The sequence below is a fragment of the Drosophila novamexicana genome, unplaced genomic scaffold (genome assembly GCF_003285875.2).
Source record: "Drosophila novamexicana strain 15010-1031.04,08,12 unplaced genomic scaffold, DnovRS2.1 tig00000485-arrow-pilon, whole genome shotgun sequence".
Taxonomy (NCBI): Eukaryota; Metazoa; Arthropoda; class Insecta; order Diptera; family Drosophilidae; genus Drosophila; species Drosophila novamexicana.
Window position 1 is genome coordinate 1,370,440 of NW_020824808.1, and position 25,881 is coordinate 1,396,320.

The 25,881-nt window shown below is 38.7% G+C and overlaps 2 protein-coding genes across 2 annotated transcripts in view; one reads left to right on the forward strand and one right to left on the reverse strand.

Moving 5' to 3' along the window:
* LOC115761221 (protein similar-like) overlaps positions 1–20,522 on the forward strand; it is a 115,020-nt gene extending 94,498 nt beyond the window's left edge. The window contains exons 9-12 of the mRNA XM_030702909.1: positions 2,611–3,110; positions 3,186–3,894; positions 6,406–7,169; positions 19,429–20,522. Of these exons, the coding sequence (XP_030558769.1) occupies positions 2,611–3,110; positions 3,186–3,894; positions 6,406–7,169; positions 19,429–20,049 (2,594 nt within the window). The 3' untranslated portion in view covers positions 20,050–20,522. The remainder of the gene's footprint in view (positions 1–2,610; positions 3,111–3,185; positions 3,895–6,405; positions 7,170–19,428) is intronic.
* Positions 20,523–21,744: 1,222 nt separating this feature from the next.
* On the reverse strand, positions 21,745–25,296 carry LOC115761476. Its single transcript, XM_030703243.1, has 6 exons — positions 24,786–25,296; positions 24,560–24,728; positions 24,414–24,500; positions 22,616–22,838; positions 22,146–22,380; positions 21,745–22,085 (listed from the first exon to the last, which is right to left on the reverse strand). Exons 1-6 carry the CDS (start codon positions 25,294–25,296, stop codon positions 21,745–21,747), a joined length of 1,566 nt encoding a protein of 521 aa, XP_030559103.1.
* Positions 25,297–25,881: the final 585 nt, after the last annotated feature.

A 25,881-nucleotide genomic window follows, 5' to 3' on the forward strand; every position in this document is an offset into this window, starting at 1 on the left:
TTGTTGCATTGAATGAATGCTGTGTTTTTTATTATTTACTTTTTATTTGGGTCTGCGGCCTTGCACTTTACAGTCACAATTACGAAAATTATAAAAGAAAAACAACAACACTTTGCTAATAGTTACGAATGGGCACTTGAGTGGGCCGTTGCCATAGGCCCGGCTATGGAGGCTACTTGGCCGCATTGTATTATCGCGTGCCATAATTTCAGTTGTTAATTTGTTGCTCTTTTTTTCTCAGTTTTTGTTGCTGCCTATTTCTGTACCCTTTTTATGTGCAGGTGGAAGAGGGCATCTTCGACCAGTCGTGTATATCTCGATACTCTCACATTAACATATCATCGATAAATATCGATTTTGAGATATGCTTTCTTAAACATAACTCGAAAGCTAGAAGTGCTAGAAACTTGGTGTGTTCATTTTCGTATGGTATACATAGGTTACGATAGGCAGATGTCTTATGATATAGATAAATATCGATAATAAAAGAAGATTTTGTCATCTAAACTTGATGATTTTAATAGCTAGCGACGATAAACTTGGTATGCGGGCTTCCATATTGAATGTACACACACATTCCCTACAAACTTGAAAAACGCCCTTTTGAGGAAGTAAAAATTTCATAAAAATCGGACTATAAACACTGAAGTTAATCAAGGATAGATGACCCACAAATAACGTGAGGCACAAACAAGCTAAAATGTCTGTAATGACAGCTAGTCAGGGTATCTTCTCCTCGGGCACTACCGACAAGGCAGTCTAGTTTTTTTTTATGCCGCAAAGCGTCGTCGAGCAGCACTTGTGTGCCATAATTATAAGTCGCCCTATGGGGGGTCAGGTGCCTGGCGGCGCCCCTCTCTTGCCCTGCCCAACCTCGGTGTGTTTGCATTGTTAATTAATTTGTTTGTGCCTGCTTGGCAGCAGTGTGTGTGTGTGTGTGTGTGTGTGTGCGTGTGTGTATGAGTGAGATAGACTCTATATGGCAAGTCGAGTGCATATATCATCTGTATATATGTATAAAGTGCATTGGATCGTTTTCCAAAGCCCTCAGCTGTTTTGTTTCCCTGCAATGGCTAATATTACTTTATCAGGTTCTAAATAGCAGTTCTGATAGTAGAAATAGGCGTAAGATTTCTTTGAAAAAGCTTAACAAAGATCTGTGCTTGATAGAATCTTAAGAGAGTTTCGTCTCGTATCTACATGCAAAGAGGTTTTCTGTTTTCTATTTGTAAATATCCTTAATTTTCGTAAATATTTTTCTTCTTCTAATTTCCACTTGTCTTTCTTCTTTTAGTAGCTTCTTCTAACTGTAGAGTATGCAAACTTCGTAGTATTTCATTTGCTTTCTATTGCACTCGACTCTTGTTGTCGTTGGTCATTGAAAAAATTAAAAAATAAATAAATAATAAAAAAATCGATTGATAGGTGCTCATAAATTATTAGAAAAGTTACAATTTTGTATGCATAGAACTTCAGCTAGAGATAAGATACGTTTTACGTGTATATATATAGGTATGTATATATGTAGGCATCTCGATCTAGGCATATCAAGTGCATAAACAACAGCCGAGTAGAGTGAAAATTCAGCAGTTTGCAACTGGTTGTTGTAATAGGCTTAGAGTGTTGACCACATACACATACAATATATATGTATATATGCATATAGACGGCAAAGTTAGTTGAGTAATGCTATTTATATCTGCTGATAAACAATGCCGTAAATATTGCACCCCTGGCTAGTTATATACGACTATATAAACACAGATATACTTATGTATTTTTTAATTCTCCATTATTCCCATATTGTAGTTAGGTCGTGCGAGCAGCTTTATACCGGTTTCGCTGGCTTAGCCCAACCGTTCTCTATATAGTTACCATATACTTGGTATACATAAACTATTCGTAGTATATATGTTTATTATGATTGTTGACTAAAGCTGCTCGTGACGCGCATCCACATCTCTGGCTGATTGCAAAGGCCGATAAGGCACAGCTCGCATCTCGGATCTGGCGGCTCTGGGGCCTTGACATCTGGTTAGGGTTAGGCCTCTCGCAGCCCAAGTGCATTCTAAATAATGTTTGCCATGCATTTCTATGGGTCGTACGTCAAAGCTTCATATTGCTGCCAACAGCCAACGGGCTTTATCAGCTGGCAAAACTTTTCCGATGCTGATTAATGAGGCAGTTATAGAAAAAGGAAGCAAGAAAAATAAGTGAATAAAAATAAATAACAAAATTGGCTGTCAAAAGGCCATTAAAATCATGGCCCAAGTCTAGCAATTGTAGCACATAAATCAACAAATTTAGCAGCCGAAATAAAATAAGTGAAAACGAAAACTTTTATTAGACTCAATTGAAGAAGCTGTCAATTGGAAGAAATGAATTCTTTTTTCGGGTGTCAGCTATAGCCAGTGGCGCCAGTACAGTCTGGCATGGTGTCTGCTGGCTTGTGGCTTTAATTAACAGCGACTTTTGTTTTGTTAGTCGACGTTTGCACTTAGCACCAAGTTTTGACACCTCTTTGACAACTGCACACATGCCCGCATATAAATAAATGGATTAGAATAAGAAAGAAATAAATATAACTAACGGATATTTTCCTTTCTCTAGTGCTGAAAGAGGAACCGGATGATTTGTCGCATCATTTGGCCAGCAGCGCCTGCATACAGCTGGATGAGATGCCGCCCTTCGGCGAGATGCTGGGTCTCATGAGCTCCTGTTTGCTGCCCGATGATATCAATTCTTTGGACTCGACCACCTGCTCGACAACAGGCAGTGCACCGCTCTATCACAACAACAACAATAACAACAACAGCAGCAACAACAATAGCAGCAGCAACAGCTACAATAGCAATCGTCAGAGTTTAAGCACAGCAGCAAATGCGGGCTCAGCTAGCAGCAGAACTAACAGCAACAACAGCAGCAGCTGCAGCAGCAGCAACAGCAACATCAACGGCAGCAGTAATTGCAGTAACAGTCAACAACAAAGTCAGGATAACAGCAGCAGCCACAGCAACAGCAACAGCAGCAGCAGCAACATTGATCCGCTGTTCAATTATCGCGATGAATCGAATGACACCAGCTGCTCACAGCATTTGCACTCGCCCAAGGTGTGTAGAAGCGCGCTTGAAAAGCTGGAGATATCGGTGAATAAATTAAGACTTTTACCTTCAACTCTTACACAGACACCCGAGGACAGCAGCTTGCCCTCGCTGTGCAGCCCGAACTCTTTGACCCAGGAGGAGGATTTCTCATTTGTGGACTATGATATGCGCGCACCCTATATAGCCATGGACGATGACATGCCGCTGCTCACCGAGGGCAATGTCATGTGGGGCTCCGAGGTGGACAGCATGCAAGAGCATTTGCAACAATGGCAGCAGCAGCAGCAACAGCAGCCACAACAGCAGCAGCAGCAACAGCAGCAACAGCAGCAACAGCAGCAATATAACAGCTATCAGCAACAGTCTGTGCACCAGCAATCACATCAGCAACAGCAGCAACATTTTTCCAGTTCGCTGTGCTCCTCGCCTGCCTCCACAGTGTCCTCGCTGTCGCCGTCGCCCGTGCAGCAGCATCAACAGCAGCAACATTCAAATGTTTTTAGCACCGGCTCCAGCGAGCTGGCAGCAATGCTTTGCGGCAGCGGCAGTGGCACGCTCTCAATTTTGGACAATGCCTCGATCGAGGATCGTTTGCAGCAGCAGCAGCAGCAGCAGGACTTTCGCAGTTTCCAGCAGTTGCAGCAGCTGCATGAGGAGGAGCAACAGCAACAGCAGCAACAGTTGTTGAGCCTTAGCATTGAGTGCAAAAAGGAAAAATATGATGTTTCATTGGCCGCCAGCTTATGTCATTCAATTGAAGATGCATTTGAGAATGATTACAGCAAAGATTGTGAGTATAGCAAACGAAACTAGTTGATCCATCTGAAATATGCAGCAGGCAGTTTGAAAATTGCTTGCTTAAAGCTACAAAGAAAAGGGAGGAGGGTAAAAACTATTAAATCAAACTCTGAAATATGCCCAGAATTTCATTTATAGATATTTCAGTCGGGGGCTTTTTTCATTTCTTTTTTTTTTTTTTTCTGGCAGCAACACCTACGCGGCGTCAACAGACAGCCTGCTGCCGGCTAATTATGTAGTTGGTCTAAAGATTTTTCCTTCCATTTTCCCACACACACACACAAACATTTTCACACTTTTGACAATTCTTTTCTTTTTTTCCTTCAACAAATACTGCATTTGGAGAGGCCTACATTTTAGATAGCTATGCGCGTTTATTTATAGACGCATACATAAATATATTTATATGTATACATTTGTATATATTCACTTATACATGTATATAAATATATATATGTTTGCGCGTTTGTTTTGTAAAAATAGATGAAAACATTGCCATCAATTTTCACATTTATTGGGATTGCTTGCAGTGGGCATTTAAACGATATTAAGTAATATGTCAGGCCAGCTCAGCTTCTACATAGCAGATATACTCTGTATATAGACATCTCCGATTCTCAAAATCTTTGGCAACACTCCGAGTTCCTATTCAATCTTTGCATAGAAACGTATTTTTGCGACCTGCAAATCAATATATCATAGTCTGCCGTATATTATATATTATATAGCATCATATAACTGCCAAAAGGCGACTACTTTCAAAATGTTCCTTTCTTTTTTATAGAATTTCCCAAGCAATCCGCGCAATGCTTAGCAAAATTTGATCAAAGCGAACTCTTGCAACCTAGAATTCCCATAAGACCAGTTTTTTTTTTATTTTCTGTTTTGAAGATATCTTAATGAAGCACAGCAAAAAAAAAAAACTTTAGGCGTGATTTCTATTCAATCTATTCAAATCTCTACTTCTCTATCTTCCAATCAAATCTCTTAAAAATCGATCAAATATCTTTCATTCTTCTAATGGAAAACATGCTCGTGTTTTTACTGAACATTTCTTGTTGGTTAAAAGTTGATTTATAATTCTAAACATTTTCCAGGGTATCAAATCGTTGAATACCTCCTCTGCATGCCCATCTCTCACTAAGTTGTCAAACAAAACTGCCGGCGAATTGGGGCTGAGAGTTAATTGATGCAGGTCTTCAAGCCCAAATAGTTTCCACAATTACCAAATAGAAGTTGTTGCTGCCAACTTGGGGAAATATGCTATATAATTTTAACACATGCCGCAGGGCACACGCCCCTTACCTTTGACACATGTCACGCAGCGCCAGAGGCAGTCGTGATTGATGCCTGTGGCCGGGACTGAGAGGGGACTGGGGAATGGGGAAGGGGCTAGTCCCTGTCAGGGGGTAGACGCTGCCTGTCGTTTGTTTAGATAATTTTTTCGTTTTTGTTTTGGCATATAGACAGATGTCTGTGGAGTGTTCTTTTTTATGCCTAGCATAAAATAGCCATATACACATAACATATACCCAGCATATACATTTTTCTATACATATATATAAATATATACCCTTTGTATGTGCTGCTCATAAACAGATATTTTTCACTTTTTGGCACACACGCAAATTTTCACGAAAGAAAATAAAATTGTAGAAGATTATTATTGTTTTAAATTAGCATCAATGTCATGGGCAAGAGGAATTAATTGCTCGTCTGTTTGCCAGCAGCAGCAGCAGCACGCACAATAAATTCTGGGCAACCAAATGAGACTGAATAAAAATTAAATCCATTCTAGTTAATAAGCTAGCAAATACCCTTACGAACAGCTTTGCAAAGTACCTTTTGGATTTCCTGTCAGATTTTTAGTATATTTTTAGAGCTCAAAGATATCATTCTAATGTATGCCTATGCCGAAAAGCTAGACTATGACCTAAATATGCGGAATGTTAAAGGAAGGAGGCTGGGTATACAAAAAGTAAACTCTTCAGCATCTGTGTATACCGAATGAACGAGCTGCATACAAAATAAGAGGACCCTATTTCTTATAATCTTCCAGAAATGTTCAAAAATCAGCATTATTCTGGATTTGTGTTTACCATAAGAGGTATACTAGCTTTTATAATCTTCGGGAAGTGTGCAAAAAACCAAATCGATTTATATCGATTTAAATTTAAATGCAAGTTATCGATAACAGATTGAAGCAAGTCTGGGCGTTAAATACAGATGATTTGTGTTTATCATCTTATACTCTTCGAGAATTGTCCACTTATTCAAGTTAATACAACTTATCGATTATTATTAACGTCTCTTAATTTGTGCAGTTAATACGGCTGGACAGATGGACTCGGTTTGCACAACTGCAATATACCCTTTATTTTTTTAGCCATTTTCAATGGGTACTTAAACTATTGCTGCATATTTCATGAATTCTACTTCGCATCAACTTTTATTTTGTGCACAAGTTTTGACTAAGTTATTTACATTTTTAATTGTTATTTAGCCAACAATCTGGATGGCTGGCCCGATTTTCTGCAAATCAATGTGGCTGAGGCCAGCAACAGTCCCGCAGTTTCACCAGCGACAAGCAAAGTGTCACCATTGCAGCTGCTGCAGCAGCAACCCTTGCAGCTGCAACAGCCACAGTTGGAGCAGCAGCAACAGCAACAACAGAATATCATATTGAATGCAGTGCCATTGATAACCATACAAAGCAGCAAGACAATGTTGCAACAGCAACAGCAACAGCAACAGCAGCAGCAACAACAGCAACAGCAATCAGAGGAGGAGTTGCAGGAGCTGGTAGTGTCGGGCAAGCTGCCCGCCATGAGGCTATTGAGTGGCACCAAGGCAACCATACGCGTAGTGGAAAGCAAGGCCACGCCAACAACAAAGGCAACCTTGCTGCAAACAATATTGCCACAGCAGCAACAACAGCAGCAGCAACAGCAGCAGCAACATGGCAGCAAGCGTCATTTAAACAGCCAATCTGCTGCAGATTCGAAACGCCTGAAGAGCGGCACCATGACGCTAGAGGTGCAGTCGCCACAGCTGCTGCAGCAGCTGATGGGCAAGGAGCAACAGCAGCAGCAGCAGCAGCAACAACAGCAGCAACAGCAGGCAAACAAGCGGCATGCAAGCGAACGCTGGTCCACGGCAGCTGAGGCCAAGCAGCAGAAACAGCATCAGCAGCAGCAGCAACAACAACAGCAAAAACAACAACAAGAACAACAAGAACAGTCAAGCTCCGTGCTAAAGAATCTGTTGGTAAGCGGACGTGATGTTAGTGCCGGCTACTGCATTGTGCCCATGCGGCCCAAGAAGCAGCTGGCCAAGGTCTAGAGCTGGATGCGTGCCACTGCCACAAACAAAAAAACAAAAACAAAAACAAAAAGTGTTGTACAATTGAACGGACAAGACCATTTCTACAATTTGTACTTTGTAAATGGAACGATTTTATAGACAAGAACACCCCCCTCCCCTCTTAACCGCCCATCCGCCCCGATCCCCACCCCACAACCCGGAGACAACCCAAAATCCTAAAACTAAACTTAAACGACAGCCGCTGGCGCAGCAAATGTTGCATGCAACGTGCCGCCAGCAGCCAGTCAGGGCTTAGTTATAGTTGCATATATCTATATATATATAGCGTATATATATATATATATATATATATATATATATATATATGTTTAGTCTAGCTTTAGCCATAGTGTCTACCTAATAGAGTTATTGCTTAATGTTTAGTCTAATTTAAGCAGCAACAGCCGTGTGGACTTTAAAATTATAAATTTTAGTAGACTATTTAAAATAGTCATCACCATTGAACTAAGTGTTAAGCCTCAGTTTGTAGCGACTTTTAATTTTCCTTCTATACATAGATATTAATTGTTTTTTAAAATCAATTTTCCCACATTTATTTACGCCCCCCTGCCCTTAAATTGCTTTATTTGTTGATTTCATTTTAAGGCCATGTTGTTATATTTTGTTGAGCATCTGTATAGTATGCTATATATTTTTATTGTACATAAACACATATATATACCTACCACATACACATATATACATTTAATAAAGCTAGCGCATAGTTACGCATAAGTCGAGCGTTTTGGGCTACAGTGACTACCAGCAGCATCACAACCAGCAACAACTAGCAAAAATTTCAATAATTAAAAGAAAACAAATTAATCCAAAATAAAAAACAACAAATTATTTCAAGTAAAAAAAAAAAGCTGTAAAAAATTTAAATGTGGCATTAACTAATTTTGTTTGTTTCCTTCTTTCGTTCTTCATTTGTTTACTGTGATAGCCATATTGCGTTTTTGTTATTATTATTATTAGCAAATATCTTGATTTTATTTGGTGTAATTTGTTAAATGTGTAAGCGTTTTTTGACTGAGTGGCAGCAGAAGAAGCAGAGCCAGCGCCAGCTTTAAATAGAGCGTGAAATAATTGTTAAAACAAAAAATTAATCAAGCAATATTCGAAAATATTGCAAAATATGTCGACAGCGTTTTAATTCGAATTCAGTTTTTTTCCTAATAGATCTCTTTGTGTTGACAAAAAATGAGAAGCGAAATGCAAGTAATGTGCAAGGAGTGGCATATACCCTGTAAATTGTAAACATTGTGGAAATGATGTAGTAAACAGAATTGAAATTCGAGCGCTGATGGTACAAAAAAAAAAAAAAAAAAAAAAAACAAGAAATAATAAAATTAAATTAAAACTATTAATTAGCTAAAATTAATTATAGTCAAAATGGAAAGTCAAAAATCAGGCTGTAGGCAGATTTACATAGTTATAGCTCTACAACCTATACATATACCTAAAGTAAATATACCTAAGCATATAGCAAAAACTAAACTGAACTAAACTAAAAACAAAAGAAAACAAAACTAACTTAGAGTTCTAAGGCATTTCCTAGTGCAGCGTAGCGCCAGTTATCGAAGAAACAGAAACAAATTATCTTCAGTCATGTTCCGCATTTCACTTTCGCTGTACTTTCACGGAAATATGTTTCTACTACTTTGCGCGGAGTGTAACAAAAATTGTAGTTTCATATGTTGAAATAAGGCTTCACATATCTCTGCGAAAAAGACTTGCAAGTGAAATTAAGAACATGGCTGCATATTTATGCAAGGTTCGAGCCTTTGAAGTCTAGGCCATGTTGTAGTTCAATGAAATTGGTTTGCCATACCGATTCTTTAAGCTTACAGCTTGCAGCATATTGGCTAGCTGTGCATTCTTGAATCAGTTGACAATTCTAAACGGGTTTCTAAGAAATCAACAAAACAACTTTTAAGCAAGTCGAAAGCTGCAACATGGTCTAACACTCTTAGCAAATGAACCAAAACCGTAACTAAAACAAAGACATAGCACAATTTGAAGCACTCATTAATCTTAATTTAATATTTTCTTTAAGTTTCAAACGCACGCATAAAAGTAAAAGAAAACACGAAAAAGCTGATTATTTTGTTTATTTTACTTGGTTTCCATATCGTCTTTAATTTTTTCTATTGTTTTTTTTTTTTTTTTATTTTGGCTTTTTAAAGTGTTGTTTTTTAAAAAGCATTATTGATTTTACATAAATACTGACCACTCGCTGACCCACTTTGCGTGGCTTGTTGTGTGTGGTGCGTGCCCAACATATTATTCATTGTGACTTTAATTAAACTTTGTTTTGTGAGCGTGTGTGTGCGAGTGTGTGCGGGTGTGTTGCGTGTCTATCGCTCATTTGCGTGTGTGTGTGTGTGGGGTGCCTATTGATAATCCCCCAAACCACAGCCGGTGTCAGCTTTCGAATCGTAATCATAAATATCCAAGACGATATCAATTTACACGCAAAGTTTATAACCAACCTGCTTGGATAAAAACCAGGATAAGAAAAGAAGGAACCGACTAATCAATACTCTGTTAATTGGCTTGAAAAGAGTCTTCTTTATTTAGTAGGTCTTAGAGGCTTATTTCTATTTTTTACACTGTCATGAGATGTCTGTCTGTCAGCCTATCTGTCTGATTTTCTGTCTTTTGTCTGTCTGTCTGTCTGTCCATCTGGGGCTTATATACGGCTATATATTCCAACTTTCTAAAAACTTTAGCGCCTTACTTTTACTGAGACTTTTACAAAATGATTCTCAGCTCGTGCCACATACTGGCTATTGACTGTAGTTAGGGGGCGTGGCTGTTTATAGACACCTACCTGATGCCGGGAAATTGAGTTTCGATTTCACATGCATAAAATTAACATATTATATTGTCTATTTACAGGGGCTTTAAGGCAGCGGCTGCTGGCTCGTATTGATTTTACACCTCGTGCCAGGGGCAGCCAATGCGTATTTGTCCCACAGTACCAAGCTGTGTCTATCCCTTAACGGCCTTTTATTCCTTTTTTGTTTGCTTATCCTTTCACTTTCTTTTTCACTTTTTACGTTGAGCGCAAAGCGCACAGCTGATGCGCTCTCACTTTTACGGTGGCTCATTGACTCAAATCGGTCTTTTTCTCGCTTTCTATCGCTCTCTCTCTATCTCTCCCTCTTTCTCTCTCTATCTCCCCCTCTTTCTCTCTCTCTCTTTCTCTCTGAATGTATTTGATGGCCCCGTTTTATGGCCAACACGAGCTATGCTCATTTTGTAGGCCCACACTTACTCCCACGCCTTCAGTTAGTCCTTGTTTTCGTTTTCTGTAGCTTTGTCCTCTTCCTGTAAATGTCAACGACTGCTGCAACATATTTTGGCTGTTACGAAATATGCATAGTGCGAGTGTGCGTGTGTGTGTGGGGCACACTGTTGTAGTCTAAAATCTCCTGTCTACTTTTGTGCGCAAAGATAATTAAATTTTATACGCATTATTTCTTATTTTTTTTATGTATTTTTCTCTTTCTTAAAAGCTTTTCACAAACATCTAGAAAAATACAAAATATATAGAAAAAATGTTTTTATTACTAAAAAATTTAACCAAAACTACCTCGCGTCTACGGCAGTCAAAGAACCGTAACTACCTCCCGAAACACTCAACGATAAAAAACATGAAAAAGAAAAACGAGACAACTATTAAAAACCAGAGCGTGTTCTCAGCTTAACAAGTGCTGCATAGGAAATTTAACTGTTAAGTAAAAATTATAAGAAACGAGAAATTTGATAGACAAATTCCGAAAATTGATAAGCAATCCTCAACAAAATAAGAAATCCTACATGGTAGCGTTAGAAGTATATACATATATAAAGTAAAAACTATTTATCGTAACTAGACAAATACCAGGACAATTAAAAGAGTATTTCCTTGATAATCATTTAGAATGTCAGATATCCCAACTGATTGCAAAATGGTGCAAGTTGAAAATATTAAATAATTCTAGCCCGAAAAGACTGCGAGCCAAAAACTCTCAAAATTATTATTATATATATATACAAACCAAAAAAAAAAAAAAGAGCAAAAGTGAAAAGAAGAGAGCCTATAATACAACTACAATATATAGTTATGTAAGAGGAGTTGCTTGTATGTAGAGAAAACGAGTGGAATATGAGGTAAATGCAAAGCAAACACCAGGCATACTTTTTGCATTAGCAATTTGCCTACCAGAAGTCGACTAAAATAAAAAGAAGAAAAAAACACACTTAAATATTATTCGATGTGGCTTTAACTAAACTATATTTAAAACAAAGATACGACTAAACTTCTAATAAGTAAAAACTCTCAAAATCAAGTCAAATTTGTTTAGCATTAATATATATAGCGACTACTCATAGATATATGCTGCATATATACATTCATACATACTTACCTACATGCATACATTTATACAAAGCTATTCATATAAGATTTAGTTGAAATTTTTTCGCGTTACGTATGAGAGAGAGATCGGAAATGGGAATGGAAATGGGCCGAAGTAGTACGTGAAGTAATGATATAGCCTTATCGAAAGGAAGTGCAAGAGGAGCGAGTAACGAGTTCGATTTGTAACGAGTGCACTTTTTAACTAGTGCAACTGGTAACGGGAGCAACTCGAGCGAGTACTACTTGTTACGAGTGCAGCTTGAACGAAAAGTATTTGTAACGAGAAGAGTTCGTCACGAGTGCAATTTGCAACATGTGTAACTCGAGCGAAAACAAAGTTAATTATACACAGGTTGAGCGAGTAAAACTTGTAATGAGTGCAATCGGAGCAAGGGCAGCTTGTAACGAGTGCGACTCGAGCGAGTGCAACTTATAACGAGAAAACTTCGCGACGTGTGTAACTTGTTAAATAAATGCAGCTTGAGCGATGAGAACTTGTAGCGAGCAAAACTTGTAACGAGCAGAACTTGTAGCAAGTGCGAATCGAACGAGTGGCAAGTACAATTTGTAACGAGTGAGCGACGAGATCAAGAATCGGAAAGAAAGTACATACAATTACAACAAATATACCACATATACCTCAGTACATGCATAAGTACATCAGTGTGCGAGCGGAAATCACATTCGCTCGCACAACAATTATATACCTCGTGTATAACAAATACATACATATACTTACCTATATTAAAACAAGTCGAAAAGTACATATGCTAACTATTTCAATAATTAAACAAAATTCTACCAATTATTTAACTAAAATCTACACGGAATACAAAACCAAAAAAACTAAATTCATACGAACTTTGAATAGTTGAATACACCCTTAGTAAATGTGTGAACCTTAAAAATAATAACCGCAAAATAATTGAAATAATTGAGAAATGTTTTTTACTACCTCCCAAATCTTGTTGTATGTGACTCGCATTTATAGTAAAGCAAAACAAAATATGAAAATAAAATACAAGTTAAATTAAAATGGAAAACAAAACTCAAGCATAGCAATCTTAACTAACTAAACTAAAACTAGCGCAAGTAAATTTAACTAAATGTTGTGTAATTTTTATAGCTATATTATATATAAACTCACATACATGCGCCTCTATATGTGCATGTCCGTAGCTAATAAACATAGCAGAAATACCTCAGAATGCTTCAGTTAATAGTAAAAAAGAAAAAAAAACACACTTCACATCCAATCAAAAGTCAACTTTAAGAGTACATTTTAGCAAAATTTTATGGGAATAAAGAAAAGAACTTAACAAAACCGAACAAAATTTGCAGAAAAATTTTGTTGGCTAGCCAATTAATATACATATACACAACATATACAACATATTTACTATATATTAACAGACATGTTACAACATGCTCGCTACATATCCGTTTTTGGCCAATTTGTTGACTCATCATAACTCAAGTCGCGACAGGCTGACAAAGCACATTTCTGTTCCTCGTCCTACAATTGATTTCGGACAGTTGCCCAGTTTTTGATAAATGGCCACACAGCATGAAAGTCAGTTTTACTTTATATATATATAAATATATATATGCTCTACTCATATGCCTTTATTATGCGCTTCAGTTCAATTGACCCGCGTGGAGTATATGTTGCTCATACGCCACGTTGCCCGGACTTGATTAATTAACTGCAAATAATGTTGAGATTAACATAAATGTTAAGCAGAAGTCTGCAAAGTTCAGCATTTGTATGCTCTTTAAAAAAGTATCATAACCTTTTTGCTTTTTGGCCAACCTCTCAGCCCGCAACCCCCCGTCTGCCCACCGCCCAAATGCAGCTCATTTGTCAAAGTGTCGACGCGTCGCATAAGCAAATGAGCAGCAATTTTTATGCGGCATTAGTTTTTATTTGCCCTAGCAGCAAATTTGTTGTGTGCTAAAAAAAAAGAAGAAAATGTGAGAAGGTGTACCGACACCACATTACTCTGTTCACGGATGCAAAGCTAATCTATCCCCTAGAGGGCCGGCTTAGCAGAATCTTCACACTCTTTTAGACTGTGTTATACACAACTTCTAAAATATGCCAGACAGACGCACACATATACTCTTTTGGACTTTGTGAACAGCGTATGAAAATGGCAACAGAATTTTTGTTGCTGTTGTTGTTGTTGTCCGTTAAGCAGCTTATAAAATGGCCCAACATTAAAACAGCAAAAACACAATTTTCACACAATTTGTTTTATATTCTTGATTTTCCTTTCGTGAAACACTAACCGGAAAATACCTCCAACTAAGTCAAATTTTACACGAGAATGGTAAAAGAAAACGTAGCATAAATTTAACTAGCCTTGAATTCGACTCCAATAAATGGAATATAAAATACTTCATATAAATGGAAAAGAAAAAGAAGTTAGTTTGTAAACGCCGCAAAGTATGCAATATTATATTATATAAACGTATACATATGCACACGTGTGTGTGTGTGTTTTAGTAACTAATATGTCAACAACAATACGATATATGTATATGATATCTGATATATGAATATCGATATGGATATTGATTATGAAAGTATTTTAATAAACTTTTAATAAATATTTTAGCAAAAATAAAACTAACAACAACAACCACAAGCAAATCGCCAGCTTTTGAGCTAAGCACTCAAAATTAGCTAAAGAAAAAAGGAAGAAAGAAATAATGTGTTTTTCTACTGGGCTGCTTCTCTTTGGGGTCTTTTCACAACGCTAGCTTCGACTTCTGTAGATTTATGTGCATAAATATTATTGTATTTGCCTGCCAGCATATTTATTGAGAGCCGAAACTTGATTAATTTGCCAACGCCCGACGCCACGCCCCGCCTCTGGCCAAGCTAGGCCATTTATATGAATATCTTTGATTGGTATAAATGATGCTGCCTGCCTGTTATTTTGTGCCTAATCAAGTTGCCCAACTTCAGTTTTGGCTTATCAAAACGAATCGCCCAACTTCTTCTTGCCATATATTAGCTGTTGCCATTCTTTTTCTTCCTTTAGGAGGTAGTCTCTTTTTGTCAGTGAGTGAGTCTATGGAGAATATAGCATAGGATGGTGGCTGTGTATATATTTATTTCTAATCACAAGCGAACAAGTTTTTCAGTCTTTAGTCTATGCAAAACACACTAAGCATAGCTGCATCTTTTCTTCTAGTAGTACGTATTTATGTTTGACTCAGTCGTTCATTATCTCATTGTCACGCACAATTAAATTTTAGTGTGCAATGCCTTTTGAGTGTGCTTCATATTATGGAAGCCGAGCTTATCAATCGAAAGCCTCAAACACGTTCTCTACACGCGAGCAGAAACTTATCAAACCCGATCTGCTCAGACTTCTATTGCATAGGAACAATGAGTAGCAAATTGAGTTTTTGTTTCGAAACCTTCTTTGTCTTTTCTTCATATTTATATAATTTATTATAACTTCTGCAAACTTACTAATGACAACCTTGGCAGCACCTTATTAACCTCGGACTACTATATCATATAACTATCAGCCACAAAAAGTTGTTTGGATTTGGTGAGCTAATTTTTTAAGGTCAAGCTTAATTCGAGAAACAAATAAGTTTTTTCAAAGTGTTCTAGATTTTGTGTGCTTCTATTAAAACACAATCTGTCAGTTTCTTCTCCAAATATACGACGCCTTTACTCGAGAAAATTTTGAAACTCCAGAGCTTAAGAAGGTTACCCTATGATCCTCCCTGATGATGATATTTAAATATAAATTTCTTTTTTCATAAATAACAATTTACATCCATACCACCTATGATGAGCGCTATTACACACTCCTCACATATATTTAAAGGCTTTTTCTTTTATTTTATACCTTTTTAACATTAGATAAATAAAATTCATCCTTCCGTTCGCAATATGAAAAGCTCTTGTATAAGAACTATAATAAATATTTTTGTGCTTGTGTCCCTTTTGTGCAAGGGTATTTTTTCGTCGGCTTCATCAAAAGCCTCCAGTGTCCTTCTGTTAGGCGTCAGCTTTCAGCCACAAGCTGCGCACTTAAGTATGCTAAGCACACTCTCAAACACACACACAAGCGCACACTCACAAGCACACACTCACAAGCACACTCACGCACACGCACACGCACACACTGATTGCACGCATGTGTGCGCTTATCAGAGATACACATTTAAAGCTTTATATATTGCGATGTGTGACAAACATTTAATTTGACAAATTTTTGCAAGCATTTCTCAAGCTGAGCTTCGGCAATGCTCATTACGTATACGCCGCATTGTTCCTCGCTTCAATGACAAATCAGTTGCCTTGGCTGCTTATTGATTTTGATAAGCATATTTGAACGTGGCACAAGCCCTTGGCAAGCCTTTCGTGCGTGGCACCAAATTGACAAAATGCCAGCGTAGAAAATCAATTTCAAGTTGAGGCGCTTGCCTCCTGCCTCATGGCTCGCAGCTCGATGTCAGCGATAAGTGCGTATTCCCTGGAGCCTGCCACACGAATTGCGCAACATGCAACGTAGGTGGCAAAAGTCAAACGCCCACTGAGCAAAATTTAAACAGCAAATAAGACTCAGCTGCCATGCCCTGAGAAGGCGAGGCGTAATACAACTTTTACTTTCTCCCTCTTTTTCCTACTCCGCTGCGCCAAGATGTAGGCCATCATTTTTAGGGGGGAGCCCAGCAGAAAAGTTGCGGCTTTAATTACTTTGCGCTCTGCTGTGCATTTAAAGAGGCGCCCAAGTGACTCATTTTATTTGGGCACGTAATGTCAGTGAACTTGGGGGCGTTGGTAATAAAAAGCACACAATGAAAATTACAATTACAATGAAAACCAATTAAATTTTGCTTTAAAGAGCTGCAAAGCTCAGCAGCTGCATTTTTTGGGCATACCCTGTAGCTAATAAAAATGAGTTGCAAAATGGGCGTGATAATGTGCAAATGGTTTCTGGGTCTTATATGAAAGCTCATAAAGTAGGTGAGCATTTGATTAGCATTTGCTAAAAAAGGTGTCTAAGGTAGGCCTCTATGCGATTCCTCCGAGTTGCCCTCTGAAGAAGCTGATGTAGGTTTCAGTTTTTCGAAGTCAGGATCGATTTATTTGCTCCTAGTACCCCTAAACCATTATATAGGTTGTTAAATACTTTAAAGCTAATAAATAAATAATAATAAAATAAATAATAAATTATAGCTATTAGAATTGTTCAAATTGTTAAAATGGATTTTAAACACAATTGTTTGAGTTTGAACCTTTTTTTTTGGAAAATTAAAGCTGTGAACATCAGCATTTATTATGCGAGCTTATTTTTATATTACTTTATTGTAATTAAATTACTTTGGGGAGATCAAGTTTATTAAAATTTCCTATCACTTTAACTTTTCCAACTTTAATCGAATAAAATCGATTTCATATTCAATGTTTTGAGGTTAAACCCTTTAAGCCCGGGCAAGCAAAACAATGAACATTAACCTTTATTTTGCGTGCTATTAATAAAGGCCCATTGAACATACTTTAGACTTGGGGTTGCCGCTTTTCATTAGATAATTATCGATTTAAATGTTTAAATATTTGATTTCCAATTTCATCTCCCTATCTGCGTTTCCGAAATGCAGCTCTTATAAGGGTATCAGCCAGTCGTGAATTGTTTAACTTGATCATTATAACATCTTTTTTTCTTGTTGACTTCCCCCGCAGTTCCCTGAGGATAACTAAACAATTATTGTAATGCGCCTGTTTAGCTTAAGCCAGCGCCTTGTCCGGGCTTTAATAATTTATTATTGTGGCATATTAGGTCGATGCGATGTCGATGCTTATGACTGTAAGCCCCCAATATAGAGGCACGCCAAACAATATATCATACAATAAACCTATTACATTGCGCTTGGCATTTATTATGGCGTTGCCAAAGTATCGAAAGTTGGCCGCCCGAAAGCACCTAGCCATGCCCCGTGGGCTGTAGGCGCGTGCTGCGCACATTTTTTCTTTTTTTTTTTTATAAATTCGTTACGCCTTCTTTGTGAGCAGCAACAAGAACGAATGTGTGTATCTGTGATTTGTATGTGCGTGTCTTGTATCTGTGTTTCTATGCATCTGTATCTGTGTGTCTGTATCTATGCATCCGTGCTCTGCTCTGGCCAGGCAGATGTTAATGTGTCACAGATTTGAGCGTTGCTGTGTGGCACAATATATATCTGTTGGCCGTTTCGTCTGACAGCTGCCACGCCCTGCCCTGGCTCGACAAATGCACGAGCCCTGTGTCTGGCCCCATATTTGGCCATCGATCAATTTACAGCACTTTCGCTTTTGTTGGCGCTTATTGATGGCCAACTGCGTTGCAATTAGCGCTGTGAAAGCATTGCAAATATTCGTGCGGTTCAATAAACTGTACTTGAACCTCGAACATTTTTGTAGCAAGCTTTAGTTGCACCATCTCCGCACCGCAACGCGCCGCGCCGCGCCGCACCTCCAACCAACCACCCGCCCAGTCACACACTTTTTTCGGCAACTTTATCTCAACATTTGCGCTCATTATTGAAAACGCGCCCTCAGCTTTACTGGAGATTGATATGTGCTTGATTTCCTGTGGCATTTGACGCTGCCTTTGTGTGTGTGTGAGTGTGTGTGTGTGTGTGAGTGTGTGTGTGTGTGTGTGTGTGTGGGTGGGGTTTGTAACCAAAATATAGCATAATCATATTCGCAAGCCCCGCCCTTAAGTCTGAACTCCCCTTGTCGTCTTCTATTACTGTTACGAATTCCGGCTGGGCCATCATTAAAATATGATTTATAGCGAGTAGCTGCTGCGACGACCTCCTTTTTGGCGCTCGACTTCTTGATGGACTCAAGTGCTGCTGCGTTTCCCCTTGTTCCTTTGTGCTCCTCCTGGGCTGTGGTAAGGGGGATTGAGGTTTGCCTTTGTGCTGCCTCTCCTGACTTTAAATATTTGTGTGCTTCTGTGGCTGAGACAACAAATTGTATTTGCCATTTAGGCTGGATTTCTGACAGGCTCCTCTAATCGCACGCTTTTCGCTCTGAATATGAATTAGGTACTTAAGTAAGCTAATTGTTGGCTGGTTAACTTAAGACTGCTTTAAAGTAGGTAATTGTTTAATTTAAGATTAATTTAAGATGTCAATGCTGTAATTTAATTTAAGATCCTAAAATTAACATTCGTACTTATAAGAAAACAACAAAAAGTCGTTCCATTTACTACCAATGTAAGAAATGTTCAATGTTCAGCCTTCGAGCTAAAAACTTAAGTTAAAAAATTCGATATATTTATCGATTTCTTTTTAAATGTAAAAATACCGTGATTTTTTCAGTTTATTTTTTAGATTGAATTTAACGTAAATCGAAGCTTATCGATGGTATCAACCGATATTATCGATAACATAAAGCAACACTATGTAGCATTAACAGAGCTTTTCTACAGTAATCCGCTATCAGAAAACTTAAACATTTGCAGTTCATCTTGAAAACTTATACAGACAATTAAGTTATTGACTAAAACTAATCAATTATTTTCGATTGAAATGGATTATCGGAAAAGCTCAACTGGCACTCCAGCTCTAACGCCTGCTTTTCATTATTACCCTAATGCCAGATTATACATTTAACGAATTCTTTTGAAAATTTCGATAAATTTATGACCATCATTAAGGGTACTCCCTAAAATGTAATTTATGACTAACTAGCTCCTTTTTCTGCTTTTCTTTTACTCCACATCCCCCTAGGAAAAACAGAAAGACGTTGCCATGCCCATGACCATTGACGACAACTCTCTGGACCAGGTGGTGTCGCCCTGCCTTGCATTGGGCAAGTATACGATGCCGATGCCCAGCCACACGACGACAGCGACGGTTTTGCGCAACTATCGCAACAACCCACTGATCAGTGGCACCAGCTTGCAGATGTCGCCGGTCTTTCCGAGCTGCGATGCCGCCAACGTCGGCTGCGATGGTGATGCCAGCTCGGTGGCCTCTTTAGATGATTTCATGCCGCCAGCGCTGACCGCCTGCGACACGGATGCCTCCAGTGACAGCGGCATCGATGACAACAGCCTGGTCGAGACGGGTATGGCCAGGAGGTCGCTGCAAAATAAGCGCGAGGCAGTGCCCATGGATGTTGCCTCGGTGCCGCCGGCACCGCCGCCGCAGTGCGAGGAAGATATCAATGATCAGATGGAGACAATTAGCAGCAATGCGACCAGTCGCAAATCCTCTATATCCTTCATAGACAGCAGCAATCCGCTGCTGCGTACACCCTACCTAATGGATCTATGCAACGACGACTACAGCTTCGAGTTTACCAACAGCCAACTGGACACGGGGCTGAGCTACCTGGAGATGCCCTAAACGCCTCCATCATTAGGTGGAGCATTGCATTTTATTTTACGCAAGCATCATTTTGTTTTCTAGTTGGGTTTTGTTTATTTTGGCATTTACAGCGCGTTGGTATGGAAAAGTTAACAGAAGTAAAATTAAAGCAAAAATAAAATATTAATTTTTGAGCCTTGCGTAAATATGAAAATTACAAATATAGCCAACGACCGCGCTCCGAAAAACAACCAGACGACACACACAAAAACAGGAATGGTTTAAAATATTTTGAATAGTTTTGTAGCAACTTTAACTGCCTAGAACAGATGAATATACATGTATGTAATTTAGTCGTAATGTTTCTATATGCAACAAAAAAGTTGAGAAGAAAACCCCAAAAACCACATAAAACAAAAAAAAAAACAAAAACATATAAAAACTTTACCGAAATAAGTAAAACTCGTACACAAGCAAAAAGATACACACAAAAAAAAAAAAAAAAAAAAAAATACAACAAAAAGGAAATAAAAAACATTTTCATAGTTTTTGCTTGAAGTCTCAAAATTATTTTTGGTGACGGTTCAAATCCGATCAAAATTCAGGCGCAAAATCTGTGAAAACACAAAAAAAAAAACAATAAAATGAAAATTATTTTGAAATAGTTTTATAAAAATTTTAACACAAGAAACATTTCGAAAACTCTTGAAAAATTATTGAAAATTCTTCAGTTTTAAGTTCAATGTTTGCAAATGATGCACCCTAATTTAATGTTAAAATATATGTTTGATTAAGCCGTACAGATTTCGTCAGTTCAGTTAATTTTGATATTCCATCTTCAATTTTGTGCATTTCTGTTAACAATTATCTTAAAAAAAGAAATTAACTACAATTTACCAGGAGTTCAATACTTGCGTCCTTTAATTTCCCTTTCAACTTGACTTGCTATGATTTTTTTATAATGAACTTTAACTTAACTTTAACTCAAAAGGACGTATTATCCACAAAACAACACATATTTTTAATAAGAAATTCGTTTTAAACATATTTGCTATTCAAACTCGATTTTGTTTTATGTATTTCACATTTATGTTTTGCTACTAATATTGATTAAATAAATTTAGAATTCGTTCATTGATGCCGAATTAATAGTTTTTAATTCATTTGATTAAGAATTTGGTTGGATGTGTTTAAAGCAGATGATGATGGGGCAAGTCAATTAAAGAAACGACCTAGCAATTGAGTTATGGTATCCAAATCATAATAAGGTCGAGGTTAGAGACCTAGCTTGCCAACATTTCTTGAGTACATCCAAATTTTTGAATGGCTTCAATATTTTTGAAGTGGTGAGTATATTAAAGGCTTAAAAATGTATTGCGCTTTTGTTCGAAAATATTCTTAACTGAATTTCTTTGCCTTGGCGAAGCAGTAACTAATTACAAATTTAATTAGAATGCTTTTGAGTTTTTGTATTCTCTGTTTCTGTTCCTCTACGAATGACGTGTAAATATACCAGAAAATATTTTGAATATTTGAACCTTTCTTCCAAACAAAATTATTTATAAAAAATGGTTTTTCATTGAAAAAGTCAATCAATTTTACTTTAATTTAAAAACAGGGTTGATTTCCCAATTTGTTTTTTAACATTTACATATACTCATACATTTGATCACATAATTTTTCTCTTTACTTAGACTCTTAACCTCTTAATAATGGACTTAGTCTTACATAATCTTATTTGAATTTAACATTATTGTGAAGCAGGTCGAGTAGTTGCTCCTCGGGCGCTGTCCACTTGCAGCGTGGATATTTGATGTGGCAGTAATGTGGGGAAGCTATGCGGCCCGCTTGGATGGCCTCGCGTAGCGGCGACTGCTCCAGCCAGGAAAGCAGCCAGTTCCAGCTAGTGGCGCCATCGAACATCAGCTCTAAGTCCGATGCCTGACCATTGCGCACTTTCTCACCCGTCTTGTGGGTCAGCGCACAAATTGACTTGAGTAGGCAAACGGGCAGATTAATGTCGTTCTCCAAAAAGGTGCGCTCGATGGTGCTCATAAGACTGGGCAGTGCAGTCTCTGGAGGGCAGTTGGAATCAACGAAACTGGCTTGGATTGCGATTCAGCTGTCAAACTCACCCACACGATCGCCGCTAGCATTCCGATAAATCAGCTTAAAGTTATCGAACAGCTGTAGGAAACTCTGCTCCTCATCGACCAGGCTACGCGCTGTGTGCTTGGCAGAGTCCTCAGACTTGACATCCGGAACAATGGTCTCCAGGCCCAGGTTGCGTATCAAATGACCCACGAGAATGCCGCCCGCGGCCACCAGGCTGCAGCTGACGATAGCGGCGGAGTTCACGATGACCAGGGGCTGCAAAAAAAGCAAAGCTTGGGTAAATACACTCAGAGAAAATGCATTGGTGTAAAATTCCTGTACTCTGTACAATCTAATTTTAAAGCCGTGTAAATGGACGTTTTGGCATTAAAAAACGTTTGACTTCGTTTTTTGATTTTAGTTTTGCAAATTTAGATCTCCACTAAATTTATCGCATAGCTCTTAGTTCTTTCTGCGAATGGAACTAGCCGGTTACGAAGAGGTACTTTACCTTGGGCGGCGCGTTTCGTTTGCGTTGAACGGGCACTTCCACAAATGGCATCAGATAGTTTAGACCCAGGGCGATGTCCTTGTCAACGGTGTCAAAGGATATCAGACGTATTCCCGGATTGTTCTTCTGCTGCTTGTGCTCTGCTGCACGTGTGGAGCCAGAGTTCTCCTGCTGGGACTGCTCAGACTCCTCCTTGCTGCCCACGCCGCCGGCCAGGATAAGACTAACCATAGTCAGATATAAGAGCTGCATACTTCCGCCTTGAGGTCTGCTGCGTTGTGTAGCTGCCACAGATTTAAAATCCGTTTCGGTTGTGTCTTGGTTAGTTACGTGCCGCCAACAAATTTGCCACTCGCCGCTTCGTTGCCTCTTGGCTGTGATAATTTGCACTGCGCCGCTGCTCCAATTTCTGCTGCAGCCGGCTGGCGCAGCCGTGACATAAGCCCCAACTGGGCTGAGGTGCGAAAGCGTTTTGTTTTGAGGAACCCATTGGGGAAGTTTTGCACTACATTAAACCTAAAGTTCGGCTGCCGTAAATTCCCATAATTTTTAATTGACACAGCATTTCCGCCAAGAGAGTAATAAAATAAATTACTCTCTACAAATTAAATACAGAAGTTATTTAGAATCTTACTTGATCGCAGCTGCATTTATTCTTTAAGACTACGAGATTAAACTTGAAATACAAAATTTGTGAAAGTGAATATCATTCCTAAACAGTCAATTAGAGCTAGCCTTGATATTTTATTTGTACGAAAGCTTTACCTATAATTTAAAGATTCAAATACATGAACAATTTGATCACAGATTCTTAATACGTTCGATAAAGTTTTGAAATTTAATTCATACTTGAAATTGATGTAACATTTTTGAATATTTAGTTATCTAAATGAATCTGCCTTAAAACTGGTACGTATTAAAAAAATATTTATATTTGATTATTACATAAAAGAAAAAAAATAACTATTACTTTTTTGTTTACTATCCGATCAGCTTCAAAATCATTTTCATAGATCTTTATGAAAATTCCTCTGAGACTTGGATAAAAATGGATACATTAATTTAACAAAAGTTTATTTTTCCGCATAAAATTCCTTCTGTTTTGGTTCTGTTTTTTAAGGACTGTAAACATGTTCTTGAAATTGTAATGAGACGAGTACGATTTCTGGAAATAATTTTTTTTGAAATAATAAAATAAATAATAATTTTTTAAAAATTTATTTCTAAAAGGTTTTAGTTTAATTTTTCTTAAAAATATTTATTGAATGTCCTTATGCTTTTAACTTCCATTAATTTTACAATATGGTTATGGTTTAGTTATGGATTGTAGCCCAAATTGATTTGCCAAATTAAGTTATATTATATCCATTGAAAACGAAAATGAAGGTAGGATCTCCGATCTGGATATTTGAAATATATATTTTCGTATACCATATATAGAAGAAGCTTATAAATCGATCGATTTTTGCTCATCATTTCCATCGTATGGATAAATATCGATTTTGAGGCAAGGTTTTTTAAGCATATCTCGATGAATTTAAGAGCTACGTGCCTTTAACTTTAATTTATTGGATATGGATTTTATTTTAAAATCAAAAATCAGAATGTTTTGTGAATAATCGAAGTATGTTCGAAAAGAATATGCAATGTTTTTTTTTTTAATTCAGTAAGACAATAAATAAATAATTAATAACTAGATAACTAAGCAAACAGATATCCATTTATAAAGTGCAACATATTTGGCCAAGATTTTTGCAATACGCTGTCCGAAAGCTGCGGCCACCTGCAGCTGCTATACATTTGGCCACAGTTGCGGCTGCTGCGTGCCACGTCAATGGCGCTAAAGACGGCGGTGCCATTCAGATGGGAGTCCAGCCAGCGTGAGCTGTGGTACAGATAAGTATTAGGTGACATAACGAAGACATGAAGCTAAAGACTACTCACTTGGCCAGTACATCGATGAGCCTGGCGGCATTTGATGGGCTCAGGTTAAGGCGCTGCGACTGTGCCGCATTGTGTTGCAAGTAGTGGCAAATGGCGCGCTGTGCACAGCTAGAGACATCGATGCTGTGCTCGTCCAGCTGCGATTCCAGCACCTGGGTCAGACTACGCACTATCGAAGAGCGGGATTAGAACTGATTAACATGGTCATCAGCTGGAGGCTACTCACTGCCACGGCTGATGGTATTGCTGCCCGTTGGCTGCTCCTCGTACTGCTTGCCACTGTAGCCATAGCCCTGGGCATTGTTAATGGATGTAAAGACCAGCGGCGCCAGCACCAGACGCACAATTCCGGCTATAATGGCCCCGGCGGCCACAATGACCGCCGTGTTGAGCAGTGCTCCGGTGCGCAGATTGAGCAGACCCTGGACAGCATCGCGGGCCAGCTGCATGCTGCGCTTGGCGGGCACTTTGACAAAGGGCACTATGAACTCCATTTCCACGCTGACATCCTCGCCGCTGGCGCTGAAATGAAAGCCGCGTGCTTCACGTTCGCCCCTCTCCTCGCCGTCCTTCTTGAGTCGCGGCTCGAAATCGTGGAAACGCAGCTGCCTCACGCTCGCATTGTTGTAGTAGTAGTCGTTGTAGTTGGAAGCGGAACTGCCCGCAACGCTGTGCTCATGGGCCAGCAGCAAATAGACGCTTAACAGGACCAGACATAGAGCCACACTGTGGCGCATTCTGGAGAGGCTTTGGGGCACGTGCTGCTCGCTGGAAGTTTTGCTAGCCACTGAGCGACGCGCTGGCAGCCGGTTAGCTCTTTGTAGCGTCTGCCGCCTAGCACTACCAATTGCAGTGCCATTGTCATGCGGTACGTAATGTCATGTAAGTGCCATGTGAATTTCATGCCTCTTGCGCCTGCCATCAAGATACCATGCGACAAATTCATTAAAACTAAAGCGTAAATATTAAGTGGAGTTTTGCTGCTCTACAGCAGGGCTGCTAAAGGGGGTTCAATGAGCGTGCGGGGGGCTTGGGAAGTGTTAGCTCATATTAGCTTAGCCGGTGTTTGACATGCAAATTTACAAAAGGGCAAGTGATTGCGTTTGCTTAGCTGCCGGCTTAAGGTTAAGAAAACATGCCAAAGCCCGCAAGATCAGCGGCAACAGTTGGTGGCATCAACAGAGCGCGACGAGCGACAAACGAAAATTATTAATTTATTACTTGGAAAAACGTTATGCTGTGAGGGTGTGCGTGTGTATGTGGCATGTGGCACGGCAAGTGCTTGCAATTTGTGTGCGCCACAAAGTGTACGCACTTAGCTG

What these genes read in the sequence shown, in the direction of transcription:
- LOC115761476 (XM_030703243.1), bottom strand. Translation starts at nt 25,296, where the DNA reads ATGCGCCACAGTGTGGCTCTATGTCTGGTCCTGTTAAGCGTCTATTTG. An exon ending in CAATACCATCAGCCGTGGCA is followed by an intron (nt 24,729 to 24,785) that starts GTGAGTAGCCTC and finishes GCTCTTCGATAG; the next exon opens with TGCGTAGTCTGACCCAGGTG. An exon ending in TGCTAGCGGCGATCGTGTGG is followed by an intron (nt 22,086 to 22,145) that starts GTGAGTTTGACA and finishes ACTGCCCTCCAG; the next exon opens with AGACTGCACTGCCCAGTCTT.